The sequence below is a fragment of the Gopherus evgoodei genome, chromosome 7 (assembly GCF_007399415.2).
Source record: "Gopherus evgoodei ecotype Sinaloan lineage chromosome 7, rGopEvg1_v1.p, whole genome shotgun sequence".
In the NCBI taxonomy this organism is placed as follows: Eukaryota; Metazoa; Chordata; order Testudines; family Testudinidae; genus Gopherus; species Gopherus evgoodei.
This window is the reverse complement of record NC_044328.1, coordinates 13,025,485-13,049,134: the sequence shown is the minus strand read 5'-3', so window position 1 is coordinate 13,049,134 and position 23,650 is coordinate 13,025,485. Positions and strand designations below refer to the sequence as shown.

The 23,650-nt window shown below is 43.3% G+C and overlaps 1 protein-coding gene across 18 annotated transcripts in view; it reads left to right on the top strand.

Moving 5' to 3' along the window:
* Window positions 1-23,650, top strand: part of ABLIM1 (actin binding LIM protein 1) — a 315,920-nt gene that overhangs the window by 157,094 nt on the left and 135,176 nt on the right. For all 18 annotated transcript variants that reach the window (XM_030569044.1, XM_030569053.1, XM_030569056.1 and 15 more), the window contains exons 3-4: window positions 17,278-17,461; window positions 21,803-21,912. In XM_030569044.1, the coding sequence (XP_030424904.1) occupies window positions 17,278-17,461; window positions 21,803-21,912 (294 nt within the window). The remainder of the gene's footprint in view (window positions 1-17,277; window positions 17,462-21,802; window positions 21,913-23,650) is intronic.

Sequence of the window (23,650 nt, the reverse complement as noted above, 5' to 3'; positions counted from 1 at the left end):
CAGCCACATAAACAAAAGAAAACAAAGAAAGAAAAAGTGGGGCCGCTATACACTGAGGATGGAATGGAGGTAAAGGACAACCTAGGCATGGCCCAATATCTAAATAAGTACTTTGCCTCAGTTTTTAATAAGACTAGTGAGGAGTTTAGCGATGATGGAGGGATGATAAGTGGGAATGTGGATATGGAGGTGGATATTACCACAACTGAGGTAGAGGCCAAACTTGAACAGCTTGATGGGACAAAATCGGAGGGCCCGGATAATCTCCATCTGAGGATATTAAAGGAACTGGCGCGTGAAATTGTGAACCCGTTAGCAATAATTTTTAAGCAGTCGATAAACTCGGAGGTTGTGCCGTACGACTGGAGGATTGCTAACATAGTCCCTATTTTTAAGAAAGGGTATAAAAGTGATCCGGGTAATTATAGGCCTGTTAGCTTGACGTCTGTAGTATGTACGGTCTTGGAAAAAATTTTAAGGGAGAAATTAGTCAAGGACATAGAGGTCAATGGTAATTGGGACGAATTGCAACATGGATTTACTAAAGGTAGATCGTGCCAAACCAATCTGATCTCCTTCTTTGAGAAGGTGACGGATTACTTAGATAAAGGAAATGCAGTAGATCTAATTTACCTCGATTTCAGTAAGACGTTTGACACGGTTCTGCATGGGGAACTGTTAGTTAAATTGGAAAAGATGGGGATGAATATGAAAGTTGTAAGGTGGATAAGGAACTGGTTAAAGGGGAGACTCCAGCGGGTCGTATTGAAGGGTGAACTGTCAGGCTGGAAGGAGGTTACTAGTGGAGTCCCTCAAGGATCGGTTTTGGGACCGATCTTATTTAACCTTTTTATTACTGACCTTGGCACAAAGAGCGGGAATGTGCTAATAAAGTTTGCGGATGACACGAAGCTGGGGGGTATTGCTAACACGGAGAAGGACAGGGATACTATTCAGGAAGATCTGGACCACCTTGTAAACTGGAGTAAGAGTAATAGGATGATATACAATAGTGAAAAGTGCAAAGTTCTTAATAATAATTTTAGATATACGTTGGGGACGCATCAGTTGGAAGTGACGGAGGAGGAGAAGGACCTTGGGGTATTGGTCGATAGCAGGATGACTATGAGTCGCCAATGTGATACGGCTGTTAAAAAAGCAAATGCGATTTTAGGATGCATTAGGCGAGGTATTTCCAGCAGGGATAAGGAGGTGTTAGTACCGTTATATAAGGCGCTGGTGAGACCCCATCTGGAATATTGTGTGCAGTTCTGGTGTCCCATGTTCAAGAAGGATGAATTCAAACTGGAACAGGTCCAGAGACGGGCTCCGAGGAATGGAAAACCTGCCTTATGAAAGGAGACTCAAAGAGCTTGGCTTGTTTAACCTGGCCAAAAGAAGGCTGCGGGGGGATATGCTTGTTCTATATAAATATATCAGGGGCGTTAACGTTAGGGAGGGAGAGGAATTATTTAAGTTTAGTACTAATGTAGGCACGAGGACGAATGGGTACAAACTGGATATTAGGAAGTTTAGACTTGAAATTAGACGAAGGTTTCTAACCATTAGGGGAGTAAAGTTTTGGAACAGCCTTCCGAGGGAAGTAGTGGGGGCAAAAGACTTATCTGGCTTCAAGACTAAGCTCCATAAATATATGGAGGGGATGTTATGATAGGATAGTTTAATTTGGGCAATTGATCTTGGATTATCACCAGATAAGTCTGCTCAGTTGTCTGCGGGGAGATGTTGGATGGGATGGGAACTGAGTTACTGCAGAGAATTCCTTCTTGGGTGCTGGCTGGTGAGTCTTGCCCACATGCTCAGGGTTTAGCTGATCGCCATATTTGGGGTTGGGAAGGAATTTTCCTCCAGGGCGGATTGGCAGGGGCCCTGGAGGTTTTTCGCCTTCCTCTGCAGCGTGGGGCATGGGTCGCTTGCTGGTGGATTCTCTGCAGTTTGAGGTCTTCAAACCAGTTTTGAGGATTTCAATAACTCAGTCCTGGATTAGGGGTTGTATAAAAGTGGATGGGTAGGGTTTTGTGGCCTGCCTTGTGCAGGAGGTCAGACTAGATGATCATATTGGTCCCTTCTGACCTATGAGTCTATGAAAGATTTCATCCAAATCTAGTCTATGGGTTTCTAGAAACTTAATTCTGTGGAACTATATTGCTTTCATTCCTATGAAATCCACTAGGACTATTATTATTTATTTATGTGTATTGCACTAGTACCTCAGAGCCCTGATCACGGACGAGGACCTCATTGTTCTAGATTTTGTACAAACACAGACTGAAAAGACAGTCCCTGCTCCAGGGAGCTTACAGTCTAAGGTTATGTCTACGTTATGAAGCTTTTAGCAACATGGCTGTGCTGCTACAGCCGTGTCACTAAAAGGGGCAGAGAGCTCTCCTGCCGACAAAGATGTCCACCCCCAATGAGCGGTGTTAGCGTTTTCAGCAGGAGAGCGCTCCTGCTGACAAAACACTGTTCACACTGGTGCTTGTTGCTGACAAAACATTTGTCTTTCGGGGGAGTGTTTTTTAACACCTCTGAATGACAAAGTTTTTTGTCTTTCACTTGCCAGTGTAGACAAAGCCTAAGTACGAGACAAGATGGATACAGACCAGATCAACGGGGGAGTACAAAGAAACTGAGACAATATCGGTCAGTGGTCTCTGTGTACCGTCAGCCTAACCATTGTGAAATTATTTTAGGTATCACAGCAAAGGAGACTTTTAAGGAGGGATTTGAAGGGAGATAACGAGGTAGCTTGTAGATGTTTATGGGGAGCTCGTCCCCAGCATGAGGGGCAGCAAGAGAGCTAAAGACTGAACAAAAGTGTATTGGAAACATTAGTTTTAGGTCCAAAAATTGACCACACTGAAAGTGGTGGCAAAACATCTATTGGTGTCAATGTGTCTAGTATTTATCTCTTTAAAGCAGTTGCTTAAAATAGGAGGCTGGTGTCTGGAAGTGATTCTTAGTGCAGGATTCGCTACGTGAAATTCTGCACTCACCCTTGCCCAATGGAGTTGGAGGTGTATTATTGAAACTGAATTATGCCCACTGCATCTGTGCATGTAAAGTGCTAGGTTTCAGAATTTTTCATTAGTATTTAATGAAATGTGGAGCCTTTTGAATAAATATGGTGGTTCTTAATATGGTACCATTTGGAGTGTATGAATGGAAACAGTGCTGCTATCCTGTTTTGGGGATCTGTTACATTCCAAAGGATGATGAAAGATGCATTATATTCCAGTGAATAGGGCAATAGACTGAGAGTCCAGACGCCTGGGTTCTGTTTCTGGCTGCTTTTGAATGATCTTAGGCAAATCTCTTAACCTTTTTGTGTCCTCTTTATCTTTTTTTTTCTTGTGCAATTAGGGTGTCTCTTCACTCCAGAATTACTCTGAACTCTTACTCAGGTGTTCTCTTACCCTCTTCATCTTCACTCACACAAACCTCTCATCCAAGTAAAGAGGTCTTTTCAGCTTAGGCTAGCTGGCCTGACTGGATATGTGGCTTACAGCCCAGGTTCTGCTTTTACTAGAGTGGCCAATCATGTGTTTCTAGAATACTGGACATTCCCGTCCTTCAAGGAATGGCATAGGCCTGCTCCTGCTGGTGTGACCCTGCATGGTATGTGTGAGGTCATGCCGCATAGGGAACCATTTTTAAGAGCATGCTTCCGTGAGGGTGTTGTTTTTAAGAGCGCATGGCCATGCCAGCATGACCTGAGATGTATAGTGCTGCAGGGTCATGCCGCATGGAGTTGGAGTGACGCACACTTCAAAATAGCATTCCCTATCTGATACCAAACAAAGCCATGTCTGAGTACTGGATGGGGGACAAATCCTTGAAAAGCAGGACTGTCTGGTTTAATACTGGACGAGTCACCTGCCTAGCTTTCGCTCAAGCAAGTAGCCCACCCATTTAGCTGGGAGGACGTAGACTAAATTGCTTATGTGCTGATAGCTCTCCAGTGCCTTCCCCCAATACCCACGGTATGTCTAGAAGGATAGACAAGTTCTCCCACAAGTCACCAGGAAAGGATTGTAGAGCATCTCCTCTTACTGCAGCACAAAGAACTGTGGGATATGCCCCCCCGAAGTTCTAGCAACACACCTGGGGGAGTACAGCACCAGCAAGGACACAGTAATTCAGGTATGGCTTTGCACATCCGGCTAAGCGAAGCCAGGTGCTTAGCCTGGATGATCAGTATCTGAGTCCAACACTGAAGCAAAAACATACTTTTGGGTGGCAGACTTTCTGGGGCAGGGACTGTCTGTTACTATGTATATGTACAGTGCCTAGCACGATGATGCCCTGATCTTGACTGTGGCCTCTGAGTGCTGCTGTACTGCAAACAATACGTGAATATTCAAGAGGGATACATTTTAATGAACTGATTTACTTTCAATGTAGTTGTGAAGCAATATAATACTGACAGACTGATTTTAAAAATGAGCACATTCTTTAATTTAAAAAAACAAATTCATTCCTCACATTTAGAATGATTCAAACGTGACTGCTCGCAGACTTTGAAAGTCATCGTGGATGATGAAGTTTCTGGGGGCCTAGTGCAGGGGCTTGGGGCTAGGACCTGAGCATACTCAGATGCCAGTTATGAGTAATGTCAGGAATACACATCAAAATTTACAATCCAGCAGAGATTACAGATGGCTCTATCAAAGAGGAAAGCTATGGGCACTGTTAAAGAGTTCTTGCACAGTTGTTGCAGACTCTTATGCTAGCCTAAAACAAATTTTCATTTAATGTTGTTTCCTTTCATATCCCCTAGAAATCAATTTCCTCCTTCTTCCATTGCTGAGCCAAATGCCAGCTCTCTCCAAGAGGGTAAGAGAGAAATGAGCTAGCAAGTGGGACTGACCATGGAAGCACTGCTGAGGTTCCATCCTGTGCAGAATGCAGCCTCCTTCCTCTTCAGCAATACAGGGTATTGCAAGCCTATTCCTCACTGATTTGCAAACTGTTTCTATATCCAGGTTGAGGCACTGATCTTGATCGCCAAATCTTTCGTAAATAGGTCAGGACCTTGCTGTATCTGTGACCTACCAGGTCACCGGAACATGCAGAAGAGATTAAACTAATCGGGCTATCTTTAGGGCACCCTACAAGTCCCTCCTTTCTGAGAGAGCTTTCCCACAATAACCAGAATGAAGAGAATTGCTCTGTTCTAGGGAGCAGGAAGAAGAGACTGTCTCTTAAAAACCAGACTTATAGAGGTATTTCCCCAGGACAGCCGTGTGTATCAAGGAAAGGAGAAGAGTGGGAAACTCCCTGAAGTCAACTTGCAACATAGTGATGTAACTCTAGGCACCGAACTCCTGTTGATTTCCTACCCTTAAACATCTGGCTCTTAGATACTAAACTGATGGGTGCTATAGAAAATCCTACCATCACCATGGTGGCAAAATTATACATTTAAGAGAACAATTCTTTGGCATCAGTAGGAGTTGCTCGTTTTCTGCATGCCTCTGGTATGTTTGCTTTAAATGTCATTAACTACAGTGCTTTCAATTCTTGTGTTTGTGCTTTATGTGCCAGCTCACTGCTAACGGCGTTGACTGAATGAGACAGTACTGATTCTTTATATGCTTGAAAACTCTGTGAATAGATCCATCCTTTAGCTGTTCCCCCCAGCCCCTAGAAGTTAAGGAATGAGGTAGATTTCATTTCACTCTATCGCCAGCATCCTTGGTTTTCTTATTTATAATCTTTCTCGGAAGACTTCTCATCTGGATAATTACAGCCAAGTTCTCCAAGGCCAACCTTTGACATTTTTCCGCTGATTGCATTTTCTGCAAGGTTCATTTCCCCCAGACCCATAAATGACTTTGATCTCCAGCTAGTGCTTAGCTTAATGTGAAAGGTGTTTTAAGTGGGTGAATGATTCTTAGCATTCTTACAGCATGGTGCACACAACAATGATATTTCTTATGGGAAGCTGTCACATTGCTACTTTATATATGACTGTTGTTCGCCTACCATTGTGCTTCAGTTGCAGCTATTGGTTGTTATAATGCCAAAAAGAAAATGAAATTTTACACACATCAGACACAGGCAGAAGTTTCTTCTGTGGAACATGATGTAATTTGAAAAAATTACTCCTGTTCATCAGTATTCTGGAGAAAATGTAAGAAAGCTGATAGAACAGAACAAAAGCCAGCCTTTTGGCTATGGACAAGCAAACCAGTTCAGTTAAAAATCTAATGTGACCTGTAACTCCGCCATCATGTGTGGTATCAGTTTAGTGGATATTTGCATTAAATGGCTGGAGGTCTCACTCTAGTGCAGGGGTCGGCAACCTTTCAGAAGTGGTGTGCCGAGTCTTCATTTATTCACTCTGATTTAAGGTTTCGCATGCCAGTAATACATTTTAATGTTTTTAGAAGGTCTCTCTGTGAGTCTATAATATATAACTAAACTATTGTTGCATGTAAAGTAAATAACATTTTTTTAAATGTTTAAGAAGCTTCATTTAAAATTAAATTAAAAGGCAGGCCCCCCGGACCCGGGCAGTGTGAGTGCCACTGAAAATCAGCTCACGTGCTGTCTTTGGCACCCGTGCCATAGGTTGCCTACTCCTGCTCTAATTCCTAGTTGAAAGGAGTCCGCATCCTAAAGATCACCTTTACAACTCACAGTAATCAGGGCCATCACAGGCAATCTCTGCAGAGAGACAGGACTGTGTGGGCTATGGAGCTGGGACTTTCCCCTCATCCCTAAGGATAATTCAGCAGCACAGTGTTGAACCACATGGATGAGCATTGTAGGAATCTTACTTTTTGGCTATCTGAGTTATATCTGTCTGTGGGTAAAGAGAGGCTGTTCACAGAAATCTTATCAGTCTGACATCTTGGTGAGCATTTGAAAAACAACAAACCTAGTAGCACAATTCTACCAGCAGAGACTCGCATAACTGCCAGTTTGGGAGCTGTACAGATGCACTGGAGGGCAGAATTAGACCCTTAGAACCCAACCTGAGTGTTTTGTCAGGGCTCAGCTGATCTGTTTGGAGCAGGAGGAGGGATGGAGGGACCTTCACCATCAAGAGTGCCATCAGAACCACGCTGAAAAGGTTACTCCAGCCTAATGGCCGACAATTCTCTGTGGCCTGAATGTTGCCCTTCTTGGAGGGAAGGGCCAGAGGAGCCACGTGGTGTTAGATGGCAAGAGAAACTTAAAGCACCAGGTTGTGGTATGAAATGAGCATAGATGATAACCTCAGTCTTGCTAAGTCATCAGAAACTTTCACTGTCAGCCCCACTAAAAAGAACAAATGACTTGATATATTTGGCACATAGAAGACTGGATAGGAATGAACTGTGTCATGAAATAAGAGATTGTCAGGAGAACTAAGCTGGTTGGGTGACACTGGAGAGTAAATACCTTTGGGACTTGACTAAATTTTGTATTAATTATTGTGGTGTTCATATTATAAATTGAATCACATAATAACTCAGACAGCAAGTACAAAATGTGAAGGGTGAAAAAAGACAGAGGGTAAATTTTATGTAGGGACCGATGCCAGAAGTGACTGGTATTAAGAACCAGAAAGGAAATAGCATAAAATAAACAGCTATCTGGGAAGCAAACTTGAGTCCAAGGGATTATACACAGCATCTGAGTACACACACGGGAGTAAATGGGACATCCCACATACAAATAGGATGGCAGAAGAACCAGACTGGGGACCTGATGGGACCAGATTAATGAACAGATAAGGGCCAGACTCTCACCTCCCTCACCTACAGTTGTTTCTCACAGGCATAACTAATGGAGTTGCTCGTGATTTACAGCAAAGTGAGTGAGAGGAGAATCCAGACCTACAGGGAATGCCAAAAGAAGCACCAAATAGCTGGGATCAAAACTTGTGTACCACATATGTAGGCTGGAAGAGAATCTGCAGTGACTGCCAAGTATGAAATGAGATGAGACTCTCCAGATCTTTGTCACAGCCTTTGCAATAGGCTGAATATGGCTCCTAATACTGAATAATAATGCTGTTATAATTCTAATACTTGACTTCTGCAATGTGGCTTCTGATACTAATCCTATTCATCTGCTCTTCAGTTGTTTGTTTTTGCCATGGGCTCATTCCTTAAATAATTCCAAAGCACAGGAGAAAAGTGTTGATAAGAGGAACTTGAAATGAGGAGAGTAATGATCAGTTCATCTGAAATGTAAAAACGTTAGACTTTAATAAGAATATTAACCTTGTTTCCATAAATACAGAATCTGTTAAGCTCCCAGTTAGGCAAAAAAATAAATAGATTTTTGTGTGTGATTCTTTAGATGTAAACTGATTGCCAAATTCTTTCTTGCCTTCAAACAAGAAAATCATTGTGGTTAAGAAATACAGCCTGTATCCGTATCATTCTGCTTGGGAACAGCGAGAGATGATCAATGACACAATCATTTCCTGTAGCTTAGAAACATAAGAATGAAATAAAATATCAGCTTCTAAACTGAATTTGCACCTTAGCCTATGTTGGTGCTCCGAGCGGCACAATAAATTATTAGTCATCTTGTTAAAGAAGATCCTTTAAATCTATAGTTACCATATAGAACCCACTCTTACCAGTATACTCGCCTGCCTTCATTGCTTCTGTCTTTAAGCTATCTTCTTATCTTTGATTAACAGAACATGTCATTATTTTAACCCACTTCCACCCTATTGGAGCCCAGTCCTGCTGCCCTTACTGGCTAGTATTCCCATGACAGTTGGTGGGAATTCTCATGTAAGAACAGCAGAATTGGGCACTAAATTCATATTCATTTTACTTTTTCAAAAGTCTGACCCCTTTTTAAGTGCATCAACTCCATCAAAGCTTGGAAGTGACGGTTAACCTATGAACTGCTTAAAAATTATCCTGCCCCCCTGGGGGACCTCAGTGACTGATGTTAAGCTCTTAAGCAGCTACCTTTTGGCAGGAATAGTTAGACTTACACACCATAAATCCTGTAACTTTGAGAGCCAGTAGTGATTGGCTAATATCTGAGGTCCAGCTGTGTGCCTTGTGTTCGGAGGATAAGTTACAATAGCTCCATGTAGTTCAACAGAGAGAGAGAGAGAGAGCTTGTGTTCCTATGTATGCCTTTGTTCCTGGTCACTCTTCATAGGGGGAGAAGGATACCATGTTTGGAATGTAGAATCCCTTGAGATACAGCCTCAGTGTAACAAAGGCTGACTTTGTCCATTCCTGGGGAAAAATCATATTAAAATGAGCAAACTAGTGAGTTCTTGTCATTTGTGCCTCTGATTCCCCAGTGAATACAGATCTATGTGGAAATGCACCTCAGTGTCTTTTATCTTTCAGAAGAGAGGTTCTGATCATGTAAAATGGAATTTCTTCCATATTATCAGGCAGGAAAAGTTCCAGAGGAAATGTCACCTGTTCTCATATAGAACTGCTTGGCAGGTTTAACAGGACTGTCTCCTTATGATGGATGCCTGCCTAAAGAATATCTGTTGGCTTTTGCTTTATCAAGCATGAACTGTATGTTGTTACTGTCACAGGTAATCAGTTCTCTCGTAGCTCTTCCAATGAGCATGGGAAGGGAAGACCAAAACTGGAGGTACCCTGGTAGCTGTTGTTGTCCTGGCACTCTTCATTTTTCATGACATATTTGTATTGCAATAACTTGACAAGAACACACTGTCAGTGACAGAATTCATTGTGCGCAAGTACTGATCGCTGCCCGTTTGTTTTGCTTAACTGGCTGGCCAGGCATTGATGCATGTTACATGAATGGTGCTGGGCAGATGGTCTTTCTATTTACATAAAAACAAAAACAACAAGCCCCTCTTCTCCCTCCACCCCGCAGTGGTGTTCCTTTAATGGTTGCAAAGAAGTGCACTAAGGAAAATTGGTCTATGGACAGAATGATCATTTCTTCATAGTTACACCCCCCCCCCCGCCCCTCCCTCCCCAAGCTGTTCAATCCTGTCCCTATTTGTATAGCAAATGCAGATACAGTCCTTTGCATTTAAAAAAACAATCTGTCTATGACTCAGAGCTAAAGCAGCTTGCTGAGCAGCGTTTTTCTGGCTGCTGCTGTTAACGGCCTAGCTGAACTTCATTTTTGTCAGTGTAGCCAAAAGCCCTGATGAGCAACTGGAACACGCATGCTAAATTATCTGGGCATATTCCCTTTTAAAATAGGGCGGCTGGGACTCCTCTTCAAATCCTCAGACTACTACATGCCCCCTGATCTTGGTGTGCCAAAGGAGATGAGTGTGCTGGTGGTTCAGACTGCAGTTAGGGCTGCTTTGTGTTAGGAATGCTTGCAACTCAAAGCAAGGCTTGCTGTAGAAGGGGAACTAACTGGGACTCAGTTGGCAATGAACAACAGGAGACTGAGGGGAAAGGAGGCTGGATTGGGCTGGAGGAAAATTTGCTGTTTAATCACAAGTACCATATTTTAAAAAATATACTCCCAAGAAGAGTTTTTTTAATACATTCCATTGCTGCTGAGAGATTTCTGTATAAATCCTTGTGTTTGTGATGAGAGAATAGATGCTAATAGTTGTGTTGATACCTTTCATCCGAAGATTTCAGAATGCTTTTACGAACAAGTTAGCTGCCAAGACCTCTGTGTGGTTCGTGATAGGAGGGATTTTCAAAAGTAGCTAAGTGACTTAGGAGAACAAGTCCCATTGATAGATTATATTAGGTGCTTTTGAAATTCCTGTTGTATTATAATAATTGTGTAGGGTAAACTGAGGCATGATTAAGTGTTTTTTCCAAAAGGTGACTCATTGGCAGAGCTGGGAACGGAACCCTTGGCAAAGTGAAACCTAGAAAGGTCACATACTGTTTCTAGGTCAGATCATATGACTATTGACTACCCTCAATGTCAAGCGTTACACACACACACACACACACACTCTCTCTCTCTCTCTCTCTCTAAATGCTCATGTTTTTCAGGTGCAAGCTAAATGCAAAGTGGTGGAGGTTAGGAAGAGATTCCCTCATCAGCATGTCAAATCACAATAGTTCTATACGAGGGGTTTACGCCTTCCTTAGCAACTGGGTTTGGCCACTGTGGAAGACACAGTAATGGCCTAAATGGACCAGAATGACAATTACCATGTTGCTGTGACTAGCAGCACCTTACAAGAGCCATGATCCATTTAATGTGACCATAGTAGAAGAATCTGGTTTAAGAATCCATCACAGTATTTATACCCTACAAGAAGACAAGTGGTGATGCAGAGCAGGGGCCTCATTGTCTTCTAGACATCAGCTTACATAATTTTATATTTATTTGAAGAAAATGCCTGAAACACAAAGAGGGGAGAAGAGGAAACAAGAGGGAGGTGTACTTGAAAACCAGCGCTGGAGATTTTGCAGCATAATAAATCCTGTCTGTAATTCTCAGTCATTGGTAATTGACTTTTTGGCTGGATGTAGTTTGAATGCCACCCTGAAATGTAATTTGTTTGCACATGAAATATTAATGCTGTGTCTGCAGAAATGTGAAATCCAGGGAGGAGTTGCCAGTACTGGACTGTTCCCTGCACTTAAATACTGCTCCATTTCTACCTGGCATTTTGATTTAGGCTGTTGTTAAAATGTTTTGTTTTGTTACTACATTGGCATGTGGTGGCTCTGTGATAGGTATGTACGGACACAGTGGAGCAGTGATTGTGTCTCACTAATTGCTTGCAATCTGAATGTTCAAGAAAGACGCAGGATATAAAAATTGTATAATACATAGGTTGAGAAAAGTGTCTTTACATCTGGGTATAGTGTTTAGAGTATCACAAATACAGAGGTTGTTTTTAAGTCTGATACATAGAGTACATAATCAGCAATAACCCAAATTTAGGTGAATAGATTTAACAATACAGTTTAGATACTAGAATCCAAATACTCAGGTACATCACTCATGAAAAGTTGTACAGAGATTTGTGGAAAGCAAAATATATCAATGAGTGGAGACTGTCCCTGAGTAACTGAGAATTAGGTAAGTAGAAAATACAATCCACAAGGAAAGTATTTCAGTTACTTTCCTGACTCTGCTTCTCATCAGCACTCCAGCTCATCCCTCCTGGATTAGCTGATGTCCGGTGGTGTGTTCTATGTAGATGTCCCTCGACCACCTGATGGCATCCGACACCATGAGCTGCCGCATCAGTCGAGCATAGCATTGACTGATTCTGCATTCTCTCAGCACTTGCTCGTTACTTAGTACAACTCCAATGTAACAGATAAAGGTCTGAGGCAGGGAGAAAGTGAGTGTGTCGCCCTAGGCCTAAAAAGGAAATGGTGGCAACCCAGGAACTAGCTCCAGATCTCCTAAGTCCTACTCTAGTACCTTAACTATAAAGTCATCTTTTCTCTTAATTTTTCCATGACAGGAAAGCACCTTGAAAGCTGCTCATCTAATTATCGCTTAGTAATCATGCCTTTGGCAATTTTGATCTAAATTCATTCAGCAGTTTTGAAAAAAAAATCTGATGGGCTATCTTGAACAATAAGGCATATGGCTTTGTCCTCTTACAATGTGGAAGGCAGCTCCTCTTATTGAATTTCACTGACTCAGCTGCACAGGATGGTGCAGAAGTGAGTGAAACCAAAATGCCAGATACCTTTCTTACTGTTCAGTATGACTCTTCAGATGGTTCATATTATGTCACCTTTTAAAGATGAGTAAAAATTCCTTTCAAAGCTCGGGACTATGCCTTCTCTCTAAAACTGGAGGAAAAAAGTAAATTCTAAAATACACAAATATTTGAGGCCCAATTCTCCCCACACGACCTGTGTAGAACATAACTCCCTTCGAATCATAGGAAATATGACTGAAAAGACCAGTGCACTCAACTACTACCAATTCATTCACAAACAAATTTTCAGTGAGAATTCTGCCAGAGGTGGTTGATGCTTAAGTTACCATTGGACCTTTTAGAGAGCTCTGTGGTTGCTCTGGGTGTTGCATAAATTCCCCAAGGTAATTGATGGAGAAATTACATCCTATTACCAGTAAAATAGGTAAATTACATCCTTGTCAGTAAAACTCTCTGTTGTAGGGAATTGCATGTTATGCAGCCATCAGTTGGCATCAAAGTGCTGTCTAATCTATGTGGTGGTGATGTGACACGTGCACATGGATAACCAGTACAAAAAACTTCCAGGTTGCAAAATCAGCAGCTCAACATGCTTATGATGGCAACTGGTCCAGAATACACGCGCATGTCTGGACTTTAACATTTGCCTTGTTCAGTGCAAACTGTAATATTCTTTCTCTTACATCATAAACTGTATAGGCTGAGCTAACTGTGATGCAGCCCATCAGAACTTCCTGGGCTATGATTGCCTAGTTTCTCTCATTTCATATTGAGGGGGTCTGACATGATGAAATTCCGTCTGCTTGGCTATCTGCTCCCCGTACCAAGGGATTAGCACCCAGCCACACAACAGCTTCAAAGCCCAGAGGAAAGTAGTGCTTAGTGTTTAAGCTGTGGGAAGAAGTTTATGCAATGACAGAAGAGTGACCCGTCTTATCTGCTGGTGTGTGTAGCAGGGAGAGGGGCCTTAACCTAAACCAGAGAACATTTCTAACATATTCATTCTTTCAGATGGAAAAACCAGCCAGCCATGAAAGCCTCTTAAATGGGACATGCACTTACAAAGAAATCTTTCCTGCCAGACTGCGCTAGTACATTTAAATAGTAAAATCTGTTCTTTTTTTAGAGCTGTCTTTCTCCTGCATTCCTTGGTGCAAGACTCTGGTACAGGCCAAGTCTACCTTGGACGAGTGAAAGGGAGAAGGGTAGGATGCTTGGGCTGTGGGTGCATGTCTTGTGTAAGCTGGCTTCACTGTCTGGCTGGGGCTAGTTACTGACTGTACCTTTTGAGAAATTGAAACCACTAGCCCCCCTCGGGAATGGCATGTGCCTGATGAGTAGGCTTAAAAGGACAGTGTCAAGGGTAAGAGGTTCTAAAATTTGACCTACCATGGTTGCTGCTCTCCTCCCTCCCCCCCACTCTTTTTGTAGCTCCAGGCTCTCAACACTCTATTGCAGCTTCACAGCTGGATTAAGAAAAAAAGGAGATGGGAGCATTTCATAGTGTTCTTTATGCAACCATCCTCTTGGGTCGTGTAATCGGATATCAGCTTTAGCCATCCAAGCAGATATTGGTATTTTAAGGTATTGGAGCCAGGACTCCAGATGAGACATTATGTTCTGACTGTTGGCTTTTCAGTGAAATTGGAGACCAGTCTGGAGAGATGCTGTGTGTGACCTGTGGTAGGAGGCATTATCTAACCACCAGTCCAGAAGGGGTTAGCCTCAACTCCACTTCTTCTTGTTCCTCTTGCACAGGTGGTTGGGGGAAGGACTATAAGTCGGCACACGGAGCTGGGAGAATGCCTTTGGGAAGGTCAGAGCCCAGACCCAGGTGTCGTGGGGAATTTTCCTCCCTGCCCCTGTTGATTTAGCTATTGGTTTCCTTCTATATATTGTGTTCCTTGAGGAAGCTACCTTGCTGACTGCATCTGCATGATTTTTCTGCTTAACAATTCCAGCAACTTCCATTGTTGCATGGAAAAATTATTACTGCTTGTATAGCACATTCCAGACAGGGTTCTCAGAGTGCTTTACAAACCAGTCACTGAAACTTCACAACCCCCTGGAAGGCAGGGAGGTATTACTCTCCCCATGAATCAGGTGGGGAAACTGAGGCTTAGTGAGAAGGGGAGAGGTATTACTCTCCCCATGAATCAGGTGGGTAAACTGAGGCTTAGTGAGAAGTTGACTTACCGAAGGATATACAGTGCAACAGAGGAAAGTGCTAGTCAGTTGTGACCTAGTGGCTGGAGCACTGGAGTGACTCTACTACTAGTCAGCTGGGTGACTTTTTGGGCAGGTCACTTCATCTTTGTGCCTCGGTTTCCCCACATGTAAAATAGGGATAATACTTCATTTGTAAAACACTTTGAGCTCCGCTGATGAAAAGCACTATACAAGAGCTGGGTATGACTGTTTATTACAGAAATTCAGACTCCAGTTCCACGTTCTAACCATTGCCTTCATCAAAGGGCTTTGTTCTGTGCCATCACTGCTCTGCAGGCCCTGCCCACTGGAGTCTGCAATGCCTCTCTTGAAGGTGGAAAGAACAGGTCCTTTAGGTACGCTCTCAGTCACTGCTCCCAACTCTTGACCAAACATCTTGCTCAAATTTGCTGTTTCTCTTCTAGGATTTTACTGTTCTCAGCGTGGTGTTACATGGGCAGGAAGAGGCCTCCGTGCCTTTTGATGCCCTGTCTGATAGGATCTCTGAGGCTTGCACATCAACACAGACCTCCACTTCAGGGGCAGGATTAGTTGTTTTTTTCATAGAATTATGGGACTGGAAGGGACCTCAAGGTCATCTAGTCCAGTCCCCTGTACTCATGGCAGGACTAAGTATTATCTAAACCATCCCTGACAGGTGTTTGCCTAACCTGCTCTTGAAAATCTCCAGTGCTGGTCCAGAGATTCCACAACCTCCGTAGGCAATTTATTTCAGGGCTTAACCACCCTGACAGTTAGGAAGTTTTTCCTAATGTCCAACCTAAAGCTTCCTTGCTGCAATTTAAGCCTGTTGCTTCTTGTCCTAGCCTCAAAAGATTAAGAAACAATTTTTCTCCCTCTCCCTTGTAACAATGTTTTACGTACTTGAAAACTGTTATGTCCTCCTCAGTTGTCTTTTTCAGACTAAAGAAACCCAATTTTTTTTCAACCTTCCCTCACAGGTCTTGTTTTCTAGACCTTTAATCATTTTTATCTTCTCTGGATTCTCTCCAGTTTGTCCACTTTTCTGAAATGTGGCACCCAGACCTCGACACAATACTCCAATTGAAGTCTAATCAGAGCGGAGTAGAGCAGAAGAATTACTACTTTAGTGTAAGCAAGTCTGCTAATAATACATCACAGAATGATGTTCACTTTTTTTGCAACAGCGTTACACTGTTGACTCATTTAACTTGTGAACCGCTCTGACCTCCAGATCCCTTTCTGCAGTACTCCTTCCCAGGCAGTCATTTCCCATTTTGTATGTGTGCAACTGATTGTTCCTTCCTAAGTGGAGTACTTTGCATTTGTCCTTATTGAATTTCATCCTATTTACTTCAGACCATTTCTCCAGATCATTTTGAATTTTAATCCTATTCTCCAAAGTACTTGCAACCCCTCCCAGCTTAGAGCAACTTTTCCAGCCCTGTATTGCCATGCAGTTTCCTGCCCATGAGGCCTACATTCGTGAATCAGTTGAGAGCGAACAGAACATAAAGCAGCCTCTTCCCGGTAAAGATGTAAATTGCTGATGATCAGGAAGAAATTTACACTAACGGTATCTGAGGAGGGTCAACCTCTTCTCCTTCAATTATTGCCTCCAAGTGTGTGCACCTGCATCTACAACAAAACCGAAACACTGGCCCAGTGCCAAGCTACCGCACCATGCACATCATCAATCATCAAAACTGGGAAGCAAAAGGGGTGTAGCCTCAATTAAAACTGGCCATAAGGCATTTGCTAGGTGATATTGTGTGTGCATTCACTGGAATTCAACTAGGAGCAGTTGCACTCAAAGAATCTCCCTTCAGGATTTTGTTTCCTTTAATAAAAAAGGCGATCACTGTAACTCTAAATCCTATAGACCTCTGTGCTGGCATTGCAGTGGCTCCCAAGGACACGTGCCCTTGGACAATGCGGTGTGCATGGAATCTGCAATTTCTTAAAATCAGATTAGGTATGATGATTGCAAAGTGTATTGCATGGGCAAGTGTTTGCAGAAACTCGCAACAAAAGCATGGCCCTTAGTAATGGCTGAACGTGAAGCCAGTTCCTTTGCAGCCAGTATCTTCTACATCCTTTAACAATACATAATCTAGACTGTCCAGTTTTATTTTTCTTAACTGTTTTTCTTTGCAGCTCTGGTGAATTATAATGCGCATGTTACTGACAGACTCATGACAGTGGTTAGGGCCCCTTCCAACAAGCTGCTGCAGTGCAGAGTTCCATAGATTGTTGTGCCAGTGAACAACCTCTTGTAGCCAGAGAACGTCAGTCATTCACCACATCATATGCTGGGCTGAAGACACAGGTCTATTATAGAGGGGACTGAGACTATCAAACTCATCTCGTTTGTGACATAACCCAGATCTAAAGCATATGAGGGAGGATGCTATTTGTACAGCTATATATTTCCAACCTGCCAGCCTGATTTGGCTTGTAATTGATTTGTGCTTGTTTTGTTTTTCCAGTGTGTGGCTGTGACCTGGCCCAAGGAGGGTTTTTCATTAAGAACGGGGAATACCTCTGCTCTGTGGATTACCAGCGCATGTATGGAACCCGCTGCAATGGCTGTGGGGAATTCGTGGAAGGAGAAGTAGTGACAGCTCTGGGAAAAACCTACCATCCGAACTGCTTTGCCTGCACGGTTTGCAAGTGAGTCCTTTCTGTGCTGTTAACCCTATCACACGAAGCACAGGGAGAACTGCATCGCCACAGCACACAGTTCTAAAGACTTTTTTTTCTATTAGAAGGTGCTTGATTGGGAATGACTTGTTGTCACCAGAACTTTAGGGAGTTCAAAATTCCCATTAGTTTATCTGAAAAGCATCTACCAGCAAAGCTGTGCTGCTGGGTATAATGCCCTGTACCCTCTCCACACTGTTGCTGTCACGCAGGAAGGAATTTAACATCCGGCTTTGCGTGGGATAGGTTATAAAGGGCATTTCAATACTGGGTTTCACATTTGGCTGAACTCAGAAACAGAAGCTTTTAAGGGCCACGTTTGAAAATAAGGAATCTTGTCTCAGGGTTGGGTACTTACTTAGTTCCAACATAGTCCATCCTTTCCTATCTGAGAGCTCTAGTGACTCAGGCAGCCCCAGGCTCCCTGTCCTTCTTTCCCTTCACACCTGCTGCACTCCCCTATGGTCACTAGGAGGAGCTCTAGAGTGGGGCTCACTAAAGCACAAGCTAATTTTATTCACATGAATCTCTGGGAATACTTGTGTGGTCAAATTACTTGTGCTTAAATGTTCTCAGGATTTGGGCTTACTCTTCTTGTTGGGGACTGGAAATATTGCCTCAGCTGGTCTGCAGTTGCTCCCAACCCTTACGCTCTGACATAGTTTAATGCTCTTTTTCAGCCAGGCAGCTGGACAACTAATATTGTCATCGGTTTCAGTTAAAGGAACACTCTTTCTGTGAATGGAATGATATGGCTTAAAAATTTAAACACAGCATCAGCATTTCATCACTCTTTCTTTTCTGTATTTTGTTTGGGATTTAAATAAAAAAGTAAAGTCTTTTTGGTTTGAGTACTTGATATTATTGGACATCCAATATGCATATGCTTCCAATACGCAAAAGTCAAAGTGATTTTATTGAATTTATTGTAGTCACTAGAAGGACCCAACAAAAGGAGGAATGGATCCCAAATGTAACAGGATTAGCATCTTCTGAAACAGTAGTATATGGTATGGAGAATAAAATTTCATTGTAACTATTAGCATAGTGGTAGTGATTAGAGGCTTCAATCGGAGATCAGTTCCCATGATGGAGTGTTAACACCTTCAAGACCTAAGTTGTGGTCTATAATTACAGTTTGATTTTGGTGTGACCTGGAAAAAATTCCCACATTTCAATGGCTAGCCAGCTGGTGTGCTGTGCATGATGCTTAGTGTATTAATAACAGTCCCAGTCTCACTCTGTGCTCCCTCCTCACCCTGTCTGTCGTATCCATCCATTGTCTCATCTTATACTTGGATTGTAGGTTCTTTGGGGTCGGAATTGCCTTCTGTTATGTTACCAGCTCCTGGCCCCATGGGCTCTTGATCCTTGCTTGGTGCCTCTCAATGATATCACAATGCAAATAATATGATAGTAATTCCCTATTTTTCACACTATATATTACTGTTTCAGAAGATGCTACTTCCATTAGGTTTCAGATCCATTTTTATTTCATTCTATTCTGCCAAAAGTGACCAAGAGAAACTGAATTTTGGCCTCTTTGCATATTGGATGTCTGCTGAGAATGAAGAAAGAAGGCAGCTGCTACTAGCCAATGGTCATCTTGGGTGTGGAAAGTTTAAGAAGCTGTAACTTTTTTTTTGGTATGATTTTAACACTCATTAGGATATTATCCCTGAATGTTGGAGGTTCTGGGGCAACGTGTGTGTATGTGTATAAAAAAAAATATTTATGCCTATAGGCTATTTCATTTGAGCAGTTCCAGCAGAGATTAAATACTACTAGTCTATTCAGCCCAAGTAGAGATCAGCATAACTGAAGAAATATTTTAATCCATATCATTTTGGTTTTTCCTGGTGAGCATCAAGATGGACCAAAACTATCTGTTTCTGAGAAATCCAAGCTTTCATTAAAAAGCAAAAACGAGAAGAAATAAATCTTCCAGGCTTTCTGATTGTGAAAATAATCTTCCAGAATGAGCCAGAAGTAAAGTTTGCAGACAGTTGAGGTGCCGCTGCTGCTGCTTATAGTTTTATCAGCAGAAACAGGCTGACATGAACAAGATGGCAGTCAGTTTAATTTCTTTTAGTCAAGCACAGGGGAGGAGAAGCCAAAAGAAAGTGTCTAGGCTGAGTTACAATTGCTCCTGCTTGCAGCAGCCAGTAGCCCTGCTGAGGAGTAGAGCAGTGAAGTTCTCCAGCAGCCAGGAAGCTCTGGAATGGGGAGAGGCTCCTTCCTTCCACCAGCTAGAGGTGGGGATGAGAAGGACGCTAAATGTATCTGATACCTAGAGGTTGATATGAAAGAGGAGCCATTAAGCAGGGTTCAAGTGAGGACTCTGCATCTCTATCCGGGGATGGCAGGGCTTCTAAATTACCACTCTTGTCTTGCACAGCTCCCTTGGACTAGTAAATGTAGTCCAGTGTTTAGTAGGTGTCTGGTCAAGTTTTTCGAGTCCTGATAGAAGTGTTCTGTCATTAGTTTTAAAATTAACAATGTGAATGGACTGGCACTGCACTGAAGAATTCATATCCCATATAGGTTACAGGAGTATTTCCTAAGTACAGTAAAAGTAAATGATGGCCTGAAACTTGTCTATAAAATGTAGCCCATTGACTTGTGTGGAATGAATAAAAGACTTGTCATCCATGAAGTTTAACTGTTTGCTTTGCAGAAAGAAACTGATGCTAAATTTATTAAGGACACTTCTCCTGCTAATGTAAACTTCTTCTGGATGGGTTGAGATGCAGGCAGTGTATAGCTAAGGACACTTCTCCTGCTAATGTACACTTCTGGGTGGGTTGAGATGCAGGCAGCGTGTAGCAGGAAATTAGCCATGCACCTTTCGGAAGATTTGAAGTTTGAGAATTTTTGCCTAATTTTAGTGAACTGATGTAAAGTGCTGGATTTAACAACCTTAGAGGCAGAAGTCTTCTATTTATCCACCGAATGGGTATGTGGCAGGGTGACGACTCCTCGCTGTGGCGCCTGCTGCTGGTCATCCAGGGAATTAGCTCATTCCAGCTCCCAGAGCGCCCTCTTCAGGCCAGTGTCTCGCCTTGCCATTGGCCCCCGTGTCCCTCCTGGACCCCAATTCCCCTTCTAGATCAAGGTCCTTCCCCCAGCAGTAACCCCCAATCTGGGTCTCCCCACCCAGGGGACCCCCAACCTCCTATCCCCACCTCACTTCAGTCTTGGCTACTGCCAGTCACCATCTAACCCCCACTCACTGGGGCGGATTGCAGTATAATTGCCACTCATCGGCAAGGAGGTTTTGGACGTGCTGCCTGTGCCTATCCTTGGGCTGCCCCTCTGTGACCCCCGGTACCTTCTCCAGCCTTTAGCAAGGCCTGCAGCCTGGGGGTTTTCCAGGCCGCAGCTCCCCGGCTCCTCTGGCCTTTCCCCAGACCTGCTGCAGTCTAGGTACCCTGCTCAGCTCCCAGCAGCCAGGCCTATCCCTCTCAACCTCTAGAGAGAGACTCTTGAGCTCTGGCTAGCAGCCCTTTTATAGGGCCAGCTGCGGCTTGATTGGGGCATGGCTGCAGCTGAGGCTGCTTCCCCAGTCAGCCTTCCCCAGCCACAGCTCTCTTACCCTGCTGCAGCCTCTCCAGGGCTGCTTTTACCTTTCCAGGGCCGGAGCAGGGTGATCACCCCGCTACAGGGTACCACAAGGTTCAGCAGCACTGCAAACTTCTCTCCTACTACCCTACCAGTAAACCTCAACCTTGCTTTTGTGGTGGCCCTTGTCCTCTACTGACACGGGGGGGTGGTTTTGTAATGCAGGTAACTGTTTAAAGTTCTAGGAACTGGCGTGTAGCCACCAACTCATTTCATGTGAACCATTATAGTCATAGTTCTGACTTTCAGGCACTGAACCTAGCCCAGTTTGGTGAACCTTTGAGTTGAACAACTCTATATTCCTTCACCAGCCCTGGGAGCCGTCCGTCCACCATTTCCCTTTTGCCTGTTCCTCCCTATTTTTGGGTGCCATTAGTGACGTGCTGAGCCTATCATTGCTGGAGCTGTTGAGTCTAAGTGAACTCAGCTGTCTGCTTCTCTTTAGATACTGTGCATCTGATATCTTTAGGAAACCAAAATACCAGCCAGACTAATCTCTGCTCTCCTCACAATTAAGAAACCTTTGGCTTTCACTCAGCTGCCTGACTTTGCTATGGCTGCATTTCAGACGTAGTGTCTGTAAGATATTGATTTGCACCAGAGAAAGGCGGCAGGCTCGGGAGGTGGGAAAGAGAATTAAATTGCTGGATTAACCTTGAGTAAAACTCACTTTTCTCTTTCCCTCTCCAGACGCCCGTTTCCACCAGGAGACCGGGTTACCTTCAATGGAAGGGATTGTCTCTGTCAAATGTGTGCTCAGCCAATGTCATCTAGTCCAAAAGAGATCTCCAGCTCAAGCAGTAAGTATGCCATAGTCTTTCCTCAGCTTCTCATATGTCCAGGAGCCTCAGAAGTTTGCCATGTGTTTTAGTTGTTTTGAAACCAACTTGGTTGATCCTTATTTGTTGTGAGGATTGTGGCTAAGTTCTGATTTCTGGGAACCCATTACTTCTTAGCAAGGACCCTGGAAAGTCCTGTGTTACTGTAGATGGCAAACACACATTGACAAGTTACAATCCAAACTGAGTCACCACGACCTCCGTCTGAAGCTATTTTGAAAGAAACAGTCAGTGTTCTTTTAATAGGCACCAAACGGGCTATTAATGATGAAGAGGACATTTCAGAATTTGTTGGTCATAGTTTTTCCCATGTGTAATTGCACAGGGTTAAGTGTTCTGTTTCAGAAGAAGGTGGTGTCAGGGGAAATACATTCTTGCCTCTAATCTGTAACATTTAATGTAATCACACTATCTTCTAAAAATAGTGCCACTATGATTGTCTGAATCATGCCTGAACAAAATTTCAGGAGATATTTTTATAAAGGCTTGGGGGAAGGGAAGGAGGATATAAGCGGATTGGAGAATGTTATGTGCTTTGCTCCTATATTTGAATGCTTTTTAAAGCACCCATCTACAATATATTACAGGGTAACAATGGTTTTTATCCATGGGCATCACTGAAGTTAGAGATGGAAAAACCTTGTAAATGCTCCAGCTCCTCCCTTGAGAATGCAGCGTTGTTCTCTGCAACACGTTCTTTAGTGACTTATCCAGTCTAGTTTTAAATCCCAAGTGGTGATGCTTTTACCACTTCCCTACCTGTATTAGACCTGTGCAAGGAAAACTGCTCTATATTTTGGGGGAAGAGTGGTAAATGCTTTGAGATCCTAGGATGAAAAGTGCTAAGTAAGGGTAAATCTAGCTTATATCCCTATTCTGTTGATGAGTAAACAGAGGCTCAGATGTTATGTGACTTGATTAAGATCAGTCACTTCCTGAAGTGGAAAATGAAAACCTGGTCTCTCTACTCCTTGTTTCTCTCTAATTACTAGATATACTCTCTCACCAGTGTCATGAAATGCCGTGGAAGTGAGTCATCTTATAAATTGTAAGTGCAGGGACCAAATCAGTTGAGGAGAATACAGTTACCTTTAGGGCTGTTCAGAGATCTAAGGGACAATCTGGTATTTTAATACCAGAGACACTTCTGAAGCCTTATGTACTAATGTAAATATCCCAGAGGCACTGCAGACATGGGAATGACCTGGGATCCGAGAGATCCACGCGGGGATCAACTCCTTGAGTTATTGTCTGTTAGGGAGGATAGTCCTCTATGATCATACAAGCTGCTACTGGGGGGAGGGGGTTTGGCGGGGCTGGCAGGCTCCCTAGCTAGCTCCACGTGGCTCCCTGGAAGTGGTGACGTGTCCCTCGGCTCCTAGGCGGAGGAACGGCCAGGGAGGCTCCATGCACTGCCCTGAGTGCCAGACCTCCGCCTAGAAGCCGAGGGACACCTCACTGCTTCTGGGGAGTCCCTAAGGTACACACCCTGAGCTCCCTCCCACATCCAAACTCCTGCTGCTGCTGGGGGGCTGCGGTGGCCTGAGGCTGCCCTAGCCAAACTGGCTGCTGCATAAGTCACAGCAGTCTTGGAAAGTCTCAGATCCTGCGACTTCAGAAAAAATGTTTACATTGGTTCTGTAATCTATTATAACAACTTTCTGCTAGTTTTAATGCTTCATGAAATGATAGATTTAAT